Raw genomic sequence first — 17,241 nt, 5'->3', positions numbered from 1 at the left:
TGTGGGGAAGCTGAAGAGCAGAACCTGGCTGCAGCTGAGAAATATATGCTAAAAGAGGTGATCAGATTACCTATAAACAGCCATGAGGTGTATGGCAGATTCTGGGATAACCGATAAATCCCGAAGAATGGGTTCAAGGTCACAGAGATGAAAAAAATTAAGACCTAGTTTATGCAAAGTTTGAACACTTACACTCTGTCAGCCCTCATCACTGCTGAGTTGATCCACAGAGTAAAAATAAATGATCTGCCGCAAGCCTGGACAGAGTTAAACACCTAAATAAGGTTAGGAGGCATTTAAGAAGAATAAAGAACTTAAACACAATAAGGTAATTTGATGCAGTTTGATGCACTGTTTTTCACTAAGCAGAGTCACATGGTCTGTTGTTTATTATCAGGAGTAACATCACTGGGATTAAACTCATCCATTCATAATGGCTCGATTTATTCTTCTTGATTTGGACTTAGACACTGTGGCATACAAACACCCTCAGCTGAAACAGAGTGTGGATCAACAATCTGATGATACATTTTATATGTGTTAACAGCACTTTTTTTTAACTACATTTAATTAAGATTGCCTTAAAATGTTAGTGTGCATAAACTTCAAAAAGCTTTACAAATGTTTCACCTCTGTAAGTAATTAGACATGTTGGAAAATACAGTAATTATGACAATTTGAAATACAGAATCACGAAGGAAAAAAAGTCTAATTAGATACATTTCCAGAAATTGATTTACACAAGGGTGTGTATCGTTTCCAGAAGGTGATGGTAAGTCTGCCTCGCGACTGGGCTATTGCCTTACTTTTTCTCAGGAAAAGGTGGGCAACATTTATCTGGTCATACCAGGTAAAGAATGTAACTGTAGTGTAAGGGTGGCTCATAACAGGACATTATAGGAGAGACTGGACCCACGAGCTTGTAGAGACTGATGCCCATTCATGTTAAAGATGTTTTATACCCATATTTGCTAATTATTTCTTTTGTTGCATGAAAAAGACTTGCTGAGGACAGAGTGCTGATTAAACTATACCTACAATATGTGATAAAAGGGTGTGTATCTGAGGCTCCCACATTCCTATCAGAGAAAATAGACTGAAAGCATTTTTATGTGCCTCTGTAGTCACCAGAAGTGCTTATTTGGGTATTAACCTCACTGTATTGCTGGGTGTGCAGAAGTAATGAGGTCCAATGATCGAATAAATGGGTCTGCTTGCAAACATTTAACCAAACTAGTCAGTATGGCTACAGGGAGACCAACAATGACATACAAACCATTTAAAGAGCCAGACATTGAAAATCTTATATGTTTAATATAAAATTGTATCGAGACAAATCATGATAGAGGACAGCAAAGAAACTGTGGCAGAGGGCTCTCCAGGTGGGGAAAAAAAGGTGTTCAGGGGAAGCTGGAAACAATAATGGGCTGACATGAAGCATAATCCCCTCTGTCTGTGATTTTATTGGCAGCCCCTCCAAAGAATGGTGGCTCCCCTATTATGACTTAACACATCAAAATCGCAGCACAGCACACACAGAAAAGGCCACCTGATGATAAACACAGCGGACAGCGTCAGAGGCTTTATCTTGTGGCAGCCTGCAGCTCGACACACGTTCAATTTGGCCTGCAACAATCGATTCTGTCCCTTCTTACGGCTGCTTCAGTAGGTGGAATAAAAACAGACCTTTCCGTAAAGAGCAGGTCTCAGCTGGTATGCCATGTCACGGCGCAGAAGAGGGAAAACAGGGATAACAAGAAACTGGAATTGTGGAAGACTATATAATCTCTTTGCATGTTTAGATTGGTTCAATATTTTGATCACTGCCACCACGACATTTTATAAATAATATTAGCTTCAAAAGTATATATATATATATATATATATAGTGTATAGTGTATATATAACACATGGGTGTTTCGATACTGCTGCTCTAACCAGTACAAATCAATGAGAAAATAAAAACATAGAATAAAGCAAAACATTGAAAACAAGGCAAGCAGAATTTATATTTATATTTATATTAAAAAAAAACAGAAAGATCGGTGCTTAATTGTTCCCCTGCTGTATAATGATGTAGCGATATTGAGTCTAATTCATTAATGAGAAAATAGCAGATATAAAAATGCTGAAGCTCCCATTGATTTCAAAACATTCAAGGCAGCTCACAACAACGAGGCCGGCATCATCTACACGCTCCTGGAAATGTCACTCGCTCTAAGCAGCTACCTGTCACCTCAACAGCAGCAGCTCAAGTGAGCTTTTTGCTCAGCATCTATTTCTCAGCAGCATGGGTGGGGGAAAAGAAACAAAAAGTATAAAGCTGTAGCATAAAGAACACAGTTATAGTTGAAAATGACTCTGTAACACATTAGTTAATCAGTTGTAATGGTAAAATGTTGCAAATGTGTTGGTTAGGCCTGTTTACATATGTTTTGGTTGTTCAGAATGGTTCATACAATATTGTATGGACAAAGGTCACAAAGGTAGTCATAAAGTTACTGATTAAGCAACATGATGTCGGTTTTTATCAAAGTATTACTGACGGCTGTAATCTTCTCAGAGTTTTTTTTGAGTGTTTTGATTCTTGCCTATTATACAAAATCACCAGGGGGGATCTGACTGACCCCTGATTAATTCTGCAGTATGACACCAACTTCAAACACACATTCAAAGAATTAAAAAACTATAAATAATAATTGTCTACAGTGACAGGTCATGCAACAGATGGTATGCCCCCCCCCCCGAGCCTCAGTCTAAAGATCATGAAGTCAGCCTTGGATTTACATGAAGAGGCAGAATAACTAACAGCATAGATAAACAGATGAACAGCAGCAAGTTTGCCGACATTTGGAAAAACAAACCCACCAATTACCTTCATAAACTATGCGACATCGAGAATTTGTGTAATTTTTAGGACAAAAGAAGCTTACACCAATCTTAAAAAATCATTTTCCAGTTTCAACCCTATTTTCAGAAAGTTGAGATTGAATTTTTTTTGTCTTCCTCAAAGCCATGCTGCAGTCTGCCTTCATTAGCATCGCACAGTGCAACGATAAGGTGACATAATTGGCAGAGAAATTATCATTCATGTTTTCCCTTCCATTGGCTGCACATATAAAAGTGGTTAATTTAGTCCTAAAAAAAAAAAGTGATACCTTGGCTTGGTCTCCTGTTTGAAGAGAGCATAATAATTTCTTGAGCTGAAAGCAAAGAGCTTGAGGATAATATCAGATTCCTTACATGGGAGGAAAACACTTTGCCATGGCGGCCCGCAATATCGAACACTCCCTCCGTGACAATTATTAATACCCTGTTCCATTTATTTGCAATATCAACCCTCCCTCAAATGAAGGTTGTCCCTCTGATCAGTATGCAGGCGACCTGGCTTCAAATCCTCAATTTCACATGCAAATGCGGTGCAACTGATTTAAATAATATTTGAATATGGATCACACAGTGTGACTCCATATCACAGAGCTGTAAGAAAGAGGGTGGAAAATGCAAATCACCAACATGTAAGAGAAAGGTCATAGTCAGGACCTGTTGGATTTGTTTTGGAAATAGAGGGCTGGCTGCTAAATTAAACTCATTCCACCAAGCCTGAGGAGAAAATTAGAGAAGACCGGTGTAATTTACATCATAAAGGCAAACAAAAACACAATATGGCTCACACAACACAGAAGAGGCCATTTCTGATATGAAGGTGGATAATCAAAGGTACCTGTATTCATGCTGCATTCCACAACACGGCAGAATGAGAAAAATACAAGCTACCAAAAAGCCTCAGCCTCACAAATCTCCTCCTCTTCCACTCTAAAGACTTTAGAGAGACAACATGACACCACTGTATGTGTAATGATTTGTACATTAGTCCTAAGCTGAAATAACATTGAATGTCACCAATTTACAATTTCCTGGAGTGGCAAGTAAAAGGAAGAAGTGTGGCATTCTGGGAACAAACACCTGGAAGATGACAGATACAGATGAGCATGGTCTTGGCAGATCCTGAAAAAGCCTACGAGCGACAAATAAATGTTGCAATACAGGCAGTGAATGCCTATGTACTGCGATATCTTTGCTCCTCTCGGGGATATAAATCATGAGTGATGGTGGAATCTTCACACTTAGTGGCATGCATTAACTGAAAGGGGTACAGGGGGAGCCAATTCCTCTGGGCCTAGTAAAACTCCAGTGAGCAGCACCGCCATGCCTGCTTCAGGCCATGCTTTAAATTATATACCGATGACAGCACATGATAAAAATGACCCAATTTAGTATCCAAAATCAATTCCCAACCCCAATGACACTGGCGAAAGCTTCTCAGATTCTTATGATAACAGCATTTAATCTACAGACACGTTTTCTAAAACACTGGTCAATAGAGGCAGAGAGTGTGGGAAGGAACAGAGGCATTTAACTGCAATGACCAACTAGTCAGTAAATAATCTGTTGCTGTTCTGGGTAAATAGCATGTCTTATGATGTGTATCTTTCTCAAGACACGGTAATTGTGTGTGTAGAACAATGAGGAGGAACTGAACTAGGAGTGGCACAAAAGGGGTCTCAAGTCCTTACTGGTGATTTTAAAAAATGTCAGAGTACTTATTCCATTACATGTAAGTGTGGCAAAGATGTGTGAAGGTTTGTGGGAGGTTTCCCTGTTCCTATGTGACAAAACCTAAAATCAAGTGTTATTTGAGGCAGATTTTGCCATTTGTTTATACAGTACACGCAATGAATGACTGCCTCTGTTGCAGGTAATTAGTATGCAGGAGGAACTTGCTCTTCAGTTAGAGCACAACACCAACACAGAGCTTAGTCTGGAATCACATAAACAGGTCCGAGTTTGTGAAATGCGACCGCAGTCTTAAGAGCCATATCAGAATCCACTGCCATCCACACGCCTTGCGTGTAAATTAGTCCTTGACATTCTGAAATTTTGGTTAAAATCTTTTCATATAATGACCCAATCCCTGCTGCCTTGATGTCTGAACACACATCCATATAGACACAGCTCTTATTATTTGCTCAAAGGTTTGCTGGCTTCCACTGCACATTGGCTCATGACAAACCATAAACAGCCATGTTTACTTATGTGAGACAGAGCGCTGCGTGTATCATCTTTGGTTTTGGTCTTTCTTCCATGCAGGTCAAGAAAATAATGTGAACGGCCAAAGAAGAAATATCATGTCTGAGCAAGCGATGGAGTGAATGCAGCAAAAACTTGGGGTACATTTCTTTCCACATAATGCTGAGACATGAACATCCAGTCTAAACTTTTAATGTAGTCAAAAGCATCAGACAAATGCAGAAGTCACTTAAATTTTGAATTTCTCTCTTACTCAGTCAATACTTACACTGTAGGCTCTGATTATATACCTAATACCTGTATTTTAGGTATATGTACCCGTTTACCATCCTTAGAATATTTTTTTGTAAATACAAAGAAAGGTGTTTTGATGAAAATGTAATTGTTTCATAAAAGAAAATGGACATGCTTGTGACTTACTGGCATAAATAAAATCAGCCATATTCGGCCAGTTTGCTGTTTTTCTTCCTGCTTTAGGAGTAAATTTACTTGTATTGGTTAATTAGAATGTATTGTATCTCAACTGTTATTACACACTGATGCATTTTAAAAAGAAAAATGCTTTTATCAGATATTATTCAAATATCAAAACGCTTTGACCCAATAGTGAAATGTAAATATATCAGCATTTACACATCTTTTCCTGGGACAAAACCAAATAAGTTATCCTGGGATGGAAATTTGGTAAAATACAGATGGAAACTGGGGGAGAACAATGATGAACACGATGGGTTCGAGCAAAAATGACATTTCAACAATAATATAACACAGATTTGGCAGAGATAACTTTTTGAAAACAGATCTCACAAGTGCAAACAAATTATAAGCAGGTTGGACACGGTGAGGAAAATTACACCCCTCCATGTGTCAATATCACAAATCTCAACACTCAGTAATTGTAATGTTTCAATGGTGCCTTATCTAGAGAGTACAGGGATCACTTCAGAGAAAACTCAATTTCCTGCTCATTTGTTCAACAATCATCATCACCATTATCTTACGCATCAGAATAGCCCACCAGATACGCCATCATAAGTCTCCCCATGACAACAACTTCAGAGTTTTTTATGTTGGGTATATTGTCCTGTCAATGATTTCTAAGTTCTGTTACTCAACCACTGTTAGGAGAGATCAAAGCATTGTTTCTGCCTCACTCAGAGGTATGTGCTTTTAAGAGTGCATCATGGTGTAAATCAAGTTGTATGATAATGACCTGCGTGGATATGAAGCATTGGGATAATCTGCAAAATCAAGCAGCAACTTCAGAGCTAAACCACAGAGGAGTACAGAACCATTGTACCAATCTGTCAGACTTGGCTGTGCCAAGACATCCCTACATGTTTGGTCACAAAATGCAACAAGTAAATGATCGGCCGCAGGGTCACCGTGGGAACAGGTGTTGTCTTGCCCGTACAAGGTGAAACTGTACTCTGGGAATAGTCTGAATGATAGCAGGTTGTGTACGGTAGCCTTATGCTTGTCACAGTGTGTTGCAAAGGTTCGAAGTGCCTTTGTTTTTGTCATTGTTTCTGAAGACTTGATTAAATCAGGACTTCTTTTTTTTTTAAATAATTTCTGCTTGTCAAACCAAAGTCTTTATTGTAAAAAGAAATCATTTATTCCCATCTACCTACCCACTTAAAGGTAAATGAAAAACAGATGTGTAAAATGATCAACAGGTCATTTCAGAGTATTTGTTTGATTATTTTCATTTTAAAGGGCAGATAGGTGTTAGTTAGAAGTAAGAGCAGGGGAAAAAACACATTTGAGATGGTGCTTCCTTGTACACCTCAGCTCATGAACCTCCCCCAGCAAAGGGAAATGGTCTACTGTGACAGGCTGAATTTCTAGGCTGGCAAAAAGCATTATTCTCACTCCTGGTCCCATTGTCAGCCCTCATTGAAATCTGCTGTCACAGACTGGAGCCTGATGCTAAGCAGAGCTGCTGGCCTCCCTGCATGTGTCTATCTCTGTCTATATTCATACTGGCCAGCCAAAGCAGTGATGTAAGAAATCAGAAGCAGAGGGAAAGTGGGATGGATAGAAAGAACAAAAAAGAGAAAAGAAAAGTGAAGGGAATAGTTGTTATGGTCTCACAATGAACCACTCATCCACCATGAAGTGAGTACAGAAAAAAGGTAAACAGGAAGGAAAACTCTCTAGAGCTCATCACTCATTCTGCACTGGTGGAGCTGGACAGGTTTGTTTCCTGTTCCTAATATTCTTCATGACAGACTGTCCATTTACACTGCTGGCCCCGCTGATCCTGTGTTATTACTTCAGGGTCCAGGTACGAGTTTAACTTAAACAACCACAGAGAAAATAGCTCCCAACCCTCCTCACTGCCCAAGTTAAGACAGGTACTGGCGAATGCACCGAAGTGCATAAAATCATTTTTAACAAGAAGATGTAAATTTACTCCTCACATTTAACCCCAAAATGTTTTTCAGATCAAAGCATATGATGCATCAGGCTGTGGGAACCTTTCTTTAAGTTTGTTTCCCTGCATCCACATAACGATGCTGGTGTGAGGCTGATAGTTAAAACCTGTAAATAATAAAACCATTTTTACCTTTGGTTTAATATATCTTAATATTTTCATTATTCTTGGAAATATGTACTTGCAAAAATGCAGAAAAAAAAGCCCCAGTTAAATCAGCAGAAAATCTGAGTCTCAGGACTCCCAAGAGTGTCATTATTTGTTTATTGCTGAAGTCTGTTGCTTCAATAATGCAAGTGCACAGCCAAATTCTTTTGATGTATAAATGACGAGTTCTTAAACACCGACCAGAGTTTGCTTGATGCTTAGGTTCTGAAACTGACCAAATGATGGACAGAGAGGCACAGATTTAAACATTCACATGTAAACAAGTCCCAAGTCATTAATGTCACTTCGTGTTATGATGATTTAACAAGCAGTGCGATAGCCAGAAAACCGCCCAAAACACAAAACAGAAGGGGCAGAAGAGTATGTATATGTATATGCTTTAAAAACATTTTGACATGATTGAAAAGGCTTTTTAGATGCCGTTATCCTTACTAATCCATATCAAATCTGCTGAAGTTAAGGTCAAAGATTTTAAGTTAACACCACAGGAGATACATTTTGTAATGTTTCAGTACTGAACTAAGATTTAAAATCTGAGACTAGCTTCAAATCCTATTTGTTGCACTTTGCTTCTGCTATTTCTGCTCGCCTGGACGAGGACTTCATTCTCCATCCTCCCCGCAGACGCTGTTAACGTCTGTGTGATGAGACTGACTGCACCAGAGAACAGGCCACTCCTCTGCTGTCTTTTATGAGCACTCTATGTCAGTATTCCCTCTGAAAGGTATCAACATATGTACCATTTGGGGTCCATTTTATGTCCTGTTCTGAACATTCAAACTAGTTTTATAGACATGGCAAAAGATGAGAAAAAAATTTCATTTGCCTACTTGTAATTTCCTGATTCAGAAATGAGAATAAAATGCTGCACATCCACGAGCCCCACACTACACCCTATTAGCTCCAATGATTAAAAGGTAAATGGAATTTCCACTGGGAGCGTTATTACTGACCTAAATCAGCTTGTTATTTGGTTACTTTTAAGCTAGAATCAAAACGTCCTACTTCAAATTTAAGAGGGAAAACTTACCTTACAGTGTGTAACTGCTTATTCTTCTTATTTACTCTCTCCTACATGTTGAAATGACTGTATTAGTGCTGCTGGTGAGCATGTTTTCATAACACAGCAGTATCAATCATATGTGTGATTGCGTAATCTAATCTCCATCAGTTGCTACCGCTGTCCACTATTCTTGGCCAAGATATAAAGAAACAATGTATATACCACAAATGAAAACACCATTTCTTCTAGCATGACTAGAAACTACACAATGCCGTTCCCCTTGTTTACCATCACGCATCCCTACATCATACATAAAGACTGATCAGTCAAATGCTAATTCAATAAAGGTGGAGCTTTCTTGCTCAAAGTAGTCTAACAAACAGTTGTGTGGTGCTGCACATGGGGCCACATAGCTTTCATGTGTACACTAACGCACCAAATTATACCTTCCATTTGCTAAGTTAGGATTTCAAACAGCTACTGATGTAAACTATAGTACACTATGAGAATTACACCTCGATTCTTTTGTATGAGAGACATATTTCCCAATAGTTCTTTCTCCATCACCAATGTCGTCTGAATATTTACACCAAAGCAAAGATCAGTTTTTAACAAGCCATATAGAACCGAACAAACAAATAAATAAACATAGGGAAGGTTCATATAAACCCTTGGATATGGACCATTTGGTAGAGCACTTTTCACAGTGACTCATCGCATCTAATTTTCTCTCTCTCTCTTTTTCTCAAACGCTGATCACTTTACCATGAAGTGACATCTCTGCCGACATCTATGCTAAAACAACACTGATTCTTATTTTTCTTGCCCCTACAAAATTAAAGACACAATTTTTCCATAACAGTTTCCTTTGTGAGGACAAAGACAAATATCAAACACCTTACTTACAAAATCAGACTCTAAAAGCCATGACATTATGATACCGATCATATAAATCAGTCCAATGTGAATGCAGTACAGAGCATTAAGGAGAAAAGGCTGAAAAATGTTTCACTACTAAAGGAGAAAATTATAAAATCAAATGACATTTCATTTCAGTTCAATGAACATGCAGCACAGTTAGATTTAGTACTTATAGCTGCCCATTTCAGTAGATTTTCCCTCCAGTTCATATTACAATATAGGTCTATACAGCTCTCTGTTGCCATAGAGACAGCATTTCAAAGTGATGCGTTTTGCTGAGTAGAAAGCAAGTCCACAATATAACCGAAAGCAGATGCCGTCTTATATGTTTTTTTGTTGTTTTTTATAACCAAGATGCTAACCTTTGGAGGTGTATTTACTGCGGTCAGCAAGTCAGGAAAATACTGGGAATGAACTGCAACACCATGAAGTCCATCGGGAAAGAGTGTCATTAGAAGATCTTACTTTCCTGTCCAGGTCGAGCTCATCTCTTGAGCAAAAACAAAACAAAACAAACCAGAAAAATACATCGAATAAAATAAATACAGCTACAGCAGTGGTGCTACTCTGTTTGAGTTGAATGACGTTCATTCTTCATTTACTTCAAACTGCTGCCGCTGACTTCAGTAAGATACCCTCCCTATCCTGCACTGGCATGAGAGAATATCTTCTCAACCCCATGATTCCATGCAATTGCACTGAGACCAAAAGACAAATGATCCTTTCTGTGTCCCACCCTATCCAGAAAGCCATTTTGTCTACGTAATACAGAGCCAAGTACTGCTTCAAAGTTTAAATGGGAAATGGGTAGTGCTTTATTATGCTGCAGTGCCTTGAAATGAATGTGGATAATAGATATATTCACAGTGGTATTAATATCCTCAGAGTTCATCTTTTTTTTTTCATTCTTTTTTTTTCTTTGCTCATTCTCCATTTTCTCTCTCACAGGCTCCAAAGTACTTCGCCCTTGGCTATGCCTTATACTAAATGGATTTATGAGAACATTTGTGTCATATTTCCTCCTTTCCCGGATTGTCAGTGAGCCACTGATTGAGTGGAATCACCACGCAGACTTAGTACCCGTTGTCAGCCCCCACATGCTCATCTCTGGGGGGAATTTAACAAGGCAAATTGGCCAATGACACCTCTCTCAAGGCTTTGCCTTGACTATGAAGATGAGGTCAGGGGTATGAAAATAGAAGACTACATTTCAAATTGTCTCAATGTCTAATCGTACAGTTATAAACGAATGCACGTATATAAAGCACATTTCTGAATGAAGTACAAACTGAACTGACTTGACTTTACTTGAGTGGTACATCGTCCGAGCAGAACAAAGAAGATATGGATGGGATGTTTCTTAGTTGAAGAACACGGAGTCACCTCTATGAATTCAACAGCCTGACAGTGAAACTAACATTAAATTGAAAAATTAAAAGCTTCTAGGTGTTAATTAAATGTTATCTTATTTATGTTGTGCAGCAGATGGAGGGAAAAACAAAAAGCTGGATGTTTGAGCCAGATAACCCAAAAACCAACTTCAAGTGAAAGGATATTTTTCTCGAGCCGGGTAACTCTCAGTGTTTGTGGATGGGAGAACAATTCTGAAAAGCCCCGTCACCAAAATGCATCAGTATCATTCCTGTCTTCTACTTAGTGCTACCTCAGATGTTCCTCAGGTGTACATCCCACAATCATGTGAATCTTAATTAAAAATGACCTTGATGCAGACAGGATTCAATAAGAGCTGAGTCCAAAGAGGAAGAAAGTGTCGCCTGAGGGAACTGAGCTGGACTGGCCTTAGATATTCTTACCCGGTAACTTTCAGAAGGACACTTATGCTCCACCACTCACAGATAAGTCTTGGAGCATAATGATTTCTGATTAGAAATAGATATGAAAGTGATGCCCAGATACTTAAGCAGTATTTGTATAAAACTTTCCAAAAAACAATAATAAGAAGTGAGAAACACTGAATTCACCTGCAAATGACCTAATTTATGCTAAACAGATATATAGCACATCATGCCAAAGAAAGTGAAGAAATATTGGTCCATTTTTGCCATAAAATGTACATCAAAAGATGCATAAATGAAGTAATGATAGCTTGATACATAAATTCAGACTTAAAGCAACACAAACAGGCTTTTTGTTGCCACTTGTAGTCTCGATCATTGAATAGAATTGTTACTTATGCACTTCGTAATTTCCTCTGGGAAATATCCTGGCCTGATTGCACATATAAATGAGGTTCATTAACTGTTTAGCCACCAAACGGGAGAGATGACCATTTGATTACATTTGAATCCCCTGCATCACTAACAGCTTCTATAGATTTACAATCAACAATCAGAAGTGAATGACATGCTCTTAGGTGCTTGTTTTTTGTTTTTTTTTAATGAGACTCACTAAGAAGCTACTATAATATGTTCCTTATTCTCTAATCAACATCTGCCTGTCTTTATGTCAAATATTATATGACAGGTGGCTGATGCATTGTTTTATTTGTGCTGTTCAATCATAAAACACAATTCTCAATTTTCTTTCATATAAGAAAGAGCTTGTTTCAGCAAATAGTCTTCCAATTAAAATGTTTAAACAATGGTTGGATGTGTCAGTAGTTAAGTCAGTGTTTATTTCAAACAGAAGCTTGTTGTGCCTGGGAAAGAACATTCAATTCTGACTCGATTGGAGGAAAATGGCTTAAGCTGACAACAAAGACTGAGTTGAAAAACAACAGAGCAGGCTGTTGTGCATATTTGGGGTTTGACCTCGTGTTAAGAAAGTGCAATGCGTTGGAAATATCAAATGTGAAAAGGTACCAAAACTTTAATGTTTTTTTTGAGCCGGTTCAACTGAGAGGAGACCAAAAGCTTGTAAAGCATCAGGAGATATGGTTAATAATTAATACTGCACCATTCTATATGCAGTAAAGGCTCTCAAAAGAAGGGCATGATGTCTGTCACTACCTGCCTCTGTGATCCACTCCAAAGTGAATCTAATAAAACTGATTTTTAAATGATAGTCCACAGAGACTCTCTAGAGTTTAAAATTCTGAATCATCTTATTGATTCAAAACACTGGTATCCATGCCAGCATTTTTGGCATCTCTGTAAACGGCAAGTCTCGTGCCCGAGTGTTCCATTCAAAAACCAGCTCAGTTGTACTGTAAGTGATAATCAAATGAACAACTCTGTGTGCTGTTACTGTGGTGTAAAGTTTACTGTTTGTTGTCTTCTTACTCCTTAAATAGTTCCTGATGTTTTTGGAAGAAGCATTCATTTACTGGCTTCCTCTTGAATAATTAATTTCCACGAAGTGACTCAGTTGATATCATTCCAAATGTGTATAGCAAGACATCTAAATATATCCGATGCTTGAAGACCACTTCCACAATGGCTGGCAGCCTCAGTCAAGTGCATAATTAGTTGAATTAGATTAAATGACCAATTAAGAGACTAACAAAGTAAATAAGCCTGCGGGGATTCCACCGAATGCTCGAGAGTAGAGTGAAAGTGGAATTAAATTATTGACAGGCTGAATGATAGCGTGGTCAGACAAACAACTCTATTCCTGAGAGTGCTAGCTGTCATCATGGGTGTGTGCAGGGTTAAAATGTGCTAAAAATAAAGCATAATGAGCAAATGAACCCAATACAAATTACACTCTACTTAGGAGATGTCCTCTGGTAGTTGCTCAGTAAGGATGTTTGTCTTTCCCTGACAGAATTAGTATCACCACGCGGCTGGACAGCCTAAGCTGATACAGACAGAGAAACATACCTTTGCTGGCGCTCTCCACATGCTCCAGTTCATCTGGAAACCTCAAGATCTCTGGATGATGCTCTTCACACTTCTCAGCAAGGAAATTAAGGAGTGTTGTGTTGTGACTGATGGATTTAGTGTCTCGTAGCTGGGAGGAAAAAAGAATAAAAGAAAGAAAGAACAAGACAGAATAATTGAGATTTTTACACTAATTTATTTCACCGTTTCATTTGCACCTCAGAAAAAAAAAGAAAATGCTTGTGAAATTATGTCACATTATATCATGTTTTCAAAGCACTAAATATTCCCTTTAAATTTTGTGTCAATATTGCTTTCAAGCTGAACGCCTCGTGTAGTCTGTGCAGGTTATGTTTAGCCCAAAAAAGGTTCCATGTGATGCTGTTTACAATACATAGATGAGATTAAATAAATGTGACCTAACAAACATTTGCTTCCAATTACTGATGACTTCAAAAATGCATAAAAACAAACACAAATGCATACGCAGCAGATACACATAATGATGCCACACCCCTGAGGATAACTGAGCGAGGCAGTACATTTTGAATAAAAGTACCGTACAGAATCTGCTAAGCATGTTTCTGTCTTTCAGTACTGAAGCTGAGATTCTTCACATCAATGCAGAGAAAGCTTGTTCCATATTCATTCCCTTCTGCAATTGCCATGCTGTATATAATTAGCCAAACACACCTCTGCGTACTTACACGGATAATTTCCACACTGTCTGAAGAGTCTGAAGTTGGACATGCCCACACGTGTGCATGCTAACGCATGTAGATTTGCTCATGGAAATCTGCTTATTCTTAAACTAGAAACTATTATTACCACACAAGAAAAGTGTATGTTTGACACAGTAATTCCATCTGCTAACTAACAACACGATGCAATCAAGAGGAGGAAGTGTGAAAGAGGCAATTTGATTGGTGAACGTTCATGAACGGTATAAAGTGGCTGAGTATAAAGTGTATCTCCTGGTTGTAGCATGCTGTTTTAAGCCACCCAGACAAAATGGGCATATGTTTTAGAGAGGAATCTTTAACCTGAACTAATCTAGTGCCCATACAGAGTAGGAGGATGGTCACGCTGGGGTTTCATTAAGAGCGGTGGGTATAAATGGAGAGACCCCATGGTTTCAGGTAATAAGGCTGCAGCAGAATTATCACATGAAACTGGAGGTCTCTTTTCATTGTAAGGTGAATATTGCTGACATAAGTCAATAGAGCATGCAGCACATCACTAATTTCTAAACAGCCCACTGGCTGCTTTCCTCATTCTGGTACAGTTTATCTATTATTAACAAAACGTTTTTATCTTTTTCAAGTCAAGTCTGGGACAGAAGTATTTCAATGTGGAAAGCCAAACAGGATTACAGTACAGTGTTATGTACCAATCACATGGCAGTATAATGCAACATTATAATATATCATATTATTTTACAAGAAAGGACAGAACAGACTGTAGTCCTTAAGGAGGCCTCAGTGCCTCATTCTCTGCACCAAGGTGTTGCACATCCTCTAGTCCGGGGCCTCTTCTCTCTGGAGTCATCCCATGTCATGTCCTTTTTACAGTTTGTGCGAAGTAAGAGCTCCAGAGAACCAACATGCACTCCTTAAGAGCTCAATGTACTTTAAGTTTAACCTAAAATCTGTTTTCCCTTTTCTTCTTCCTCTTCTTCTTTTAAATATCATATAAAATGCCATTTTTAGAATAGAATAGAATTATTTATTTACAATGTGTCCTATCCCATTATATCTTAATAGGGCAATAAGATGGAGAGTGTATGAATTGTACTTCAAACAAATCTGTTCATTCAAGTAGATGAAAAAAAACCAATGCTCATTACTGTGTCGCTGAGAGCTAATTCAGAACAGCGCTATCATTCAGTTATCTTATATAACATTAATTGCCCTAAGGTACTATTGTAAATCCCTCAAAACCTCCATAAATAGAAGAAGTAAGAATGACAAGCTATATCACAATCAGACAAGTTTCTACTTAAATATCTAGACTGGAAATAAACAAATAAAACAATAATTAACTAATAACAGAGGAGGTGGCTATGGGAATATAAAAACCCTCACTCCAGAAGGATTGTCGGCTCTTGATTGCTCAATTTAACTTCTGCAGATGGAGTAGCAGCAAAGTACAAACACATTTTACAGCTGCTCATAAAGCCTCATATCATACTGAAATGGTAGAAATGTGGAAAAACAAAACATAAATGCTTTATTTTTATGCACTTTTATACATGGCCATGACTCAAAATCTTCAGTACATACAGAAAGTGCAGTGGTATAAAACCAGCTCATGCACAACACATGTACTTGTGCTTTTGTCATGAAGTGTTTAATTACACTGATACAGGGCTGTATGTTAAGTTTTTCAGCACATAGCACTAGTGCTACAGAGGCTGACAGCTTTTTAGCACAGGACCAGAGAGTTGTAGCACATTCTAAAAATGCGTGTCACCTCTACAGCTTTGTCACATCGAACTTTAGCCAGGCCAGGGCCGGAGTGGGACTCATTTTCAGCCCTGGAGTTTCATGCCTCAGTCCGGCCCACTTTAGAACACGAGCTATTATTAAAATCATGTAATTACAACCTTACATTTGATATGGAAAACACATTTTGACTTAACCAATTAAGATATTTTCAATAGCAAAAATATGCAGGTTTAATTCATATTACTTTCATCCTATTCCCTTTCAATTGTGGGCTTTGTGTATTTACTATCTTACTTTTAATGATAAAAGTATAACGGGTCACTACTATCGTTTGGGCATAGAAAGTGGTTATATTGTAACCAATGCTTGCTTGTCCACACACGCAGTCCCCTCATCGCTCCTGGCTCTGCTTCTGACACTAAATCACATTTTAAAAATGGTCATAATTCTCAGCACAAATCTCCCCTTTCTACAAAGCCTTCTGATCAATTCAGGTGAGTTTCATTAATGTAGTGCTGAATCATCTAGCATCTCTGGACACTTTTTTCTTTACAGCATTCTCACAATAATATTCACTCAATGAGTAATCCTGTCCACTCTGGACTTGTGGGCTCATGGCTGGTGCTTGGTGCTGTATCTTCTGACTCTGAGGGGCTACAGGACAAAGTTTCCCAGTTATGTGGCATCGCATCATATTATTATTTAAATTATATAACATTACGTTATAAGCCACAAAATGAATTGGATTGATAATTAACTTGAACAGTGGTTTGCAGGCAAAGTCCAACATATTGCCTTACCTGTTTCATCGTCTTCTCATTTGACGTGACAAACCGTGAGCTCGTTTTAGTGAAAAAGTTGCAAATATTTGAATATTCGGCTGCATCTGTTTCCAGAGCTTTCCTCTTTTTAATTCCAGCCTTCTGCGCTTTCTACTTTCCATATTTTATACACCACTGACCGAGTGCACTGTGACCGAGTGTGCGTCTGCAAAAGGTGTAGTCCAGGGTGTCTGGGGTGTCTTTCATTCGTTTCGTGTTTATCAACGCGAAAAAGTTGAAAAAATCTCTTCATGTTTGTTGACTCACGGGAGTAACGTTAGCCACTGTGTACCTGTGCCAACCCGGCCGCATGGGACAGAGCACAAAGCTGCGACCGTGAGGAATTGGTGTTCAATACACAAGACATAACGTTAATCACTGACCTCAGTTGACTACAACTACCAGGAAGGGTAATCGTGTTACTATCGTAGTCATACAGAAGGATTTTTTTTTTAAAAATAATTATGTGATAATTATGAGATTGATTTCAACGAGCTCGCACTAATGTTAGGCTGACTGTTACCAAGTCAAGTACCCAATAAACTGCCTGTTCTTTTCAACCTAAATT

The 17,241-nt window shown here is 38.4% G+C and overlaps 1 protein-coding gene across 1 annotated transcript in view; it reads right to left on the bottom strand.

Moving 5' to 3' along the window:
* diaph2 (diaphanous-related formin 2) overlaps positions 1–17,241 on the bottom strand; it is a 350,084-nt gene that overhangs the window by 115,538 nt on the left and 217,305 nt on the right. Inside the window, exon 24 of the mRNA XM_072395385.1 lies at positions 13,406–13,535. Coding sequence (XP_072251486.1) covers positions 13,406–13,535 — 130 coding nt within the window. The remainder of the gene's footprint in view (positions 1–13,405; positions 13,536–17,241) is intronic.

Source organism: Leuresthes tenuis, unplaced genomic scaffold, assembly GCF_036924035.1.
Source record: "Leuresthes tenuis unplaced genomic scaffold, fLeuTen1.0.hap1 SCAF_11, whole genome shotgun sequence".
Taxonomy (NCBI): Eukaryota; Metazoa; Chordata; class Actinopteri; order Atheriniformes; family Atherinopsidae; genus Leuresthes; species Leuresthes tenuis.
Note: the sequence above shows the minus strand (reverse complement) of the source record. Positions and strands in the feature narration are given on the sequence as shown.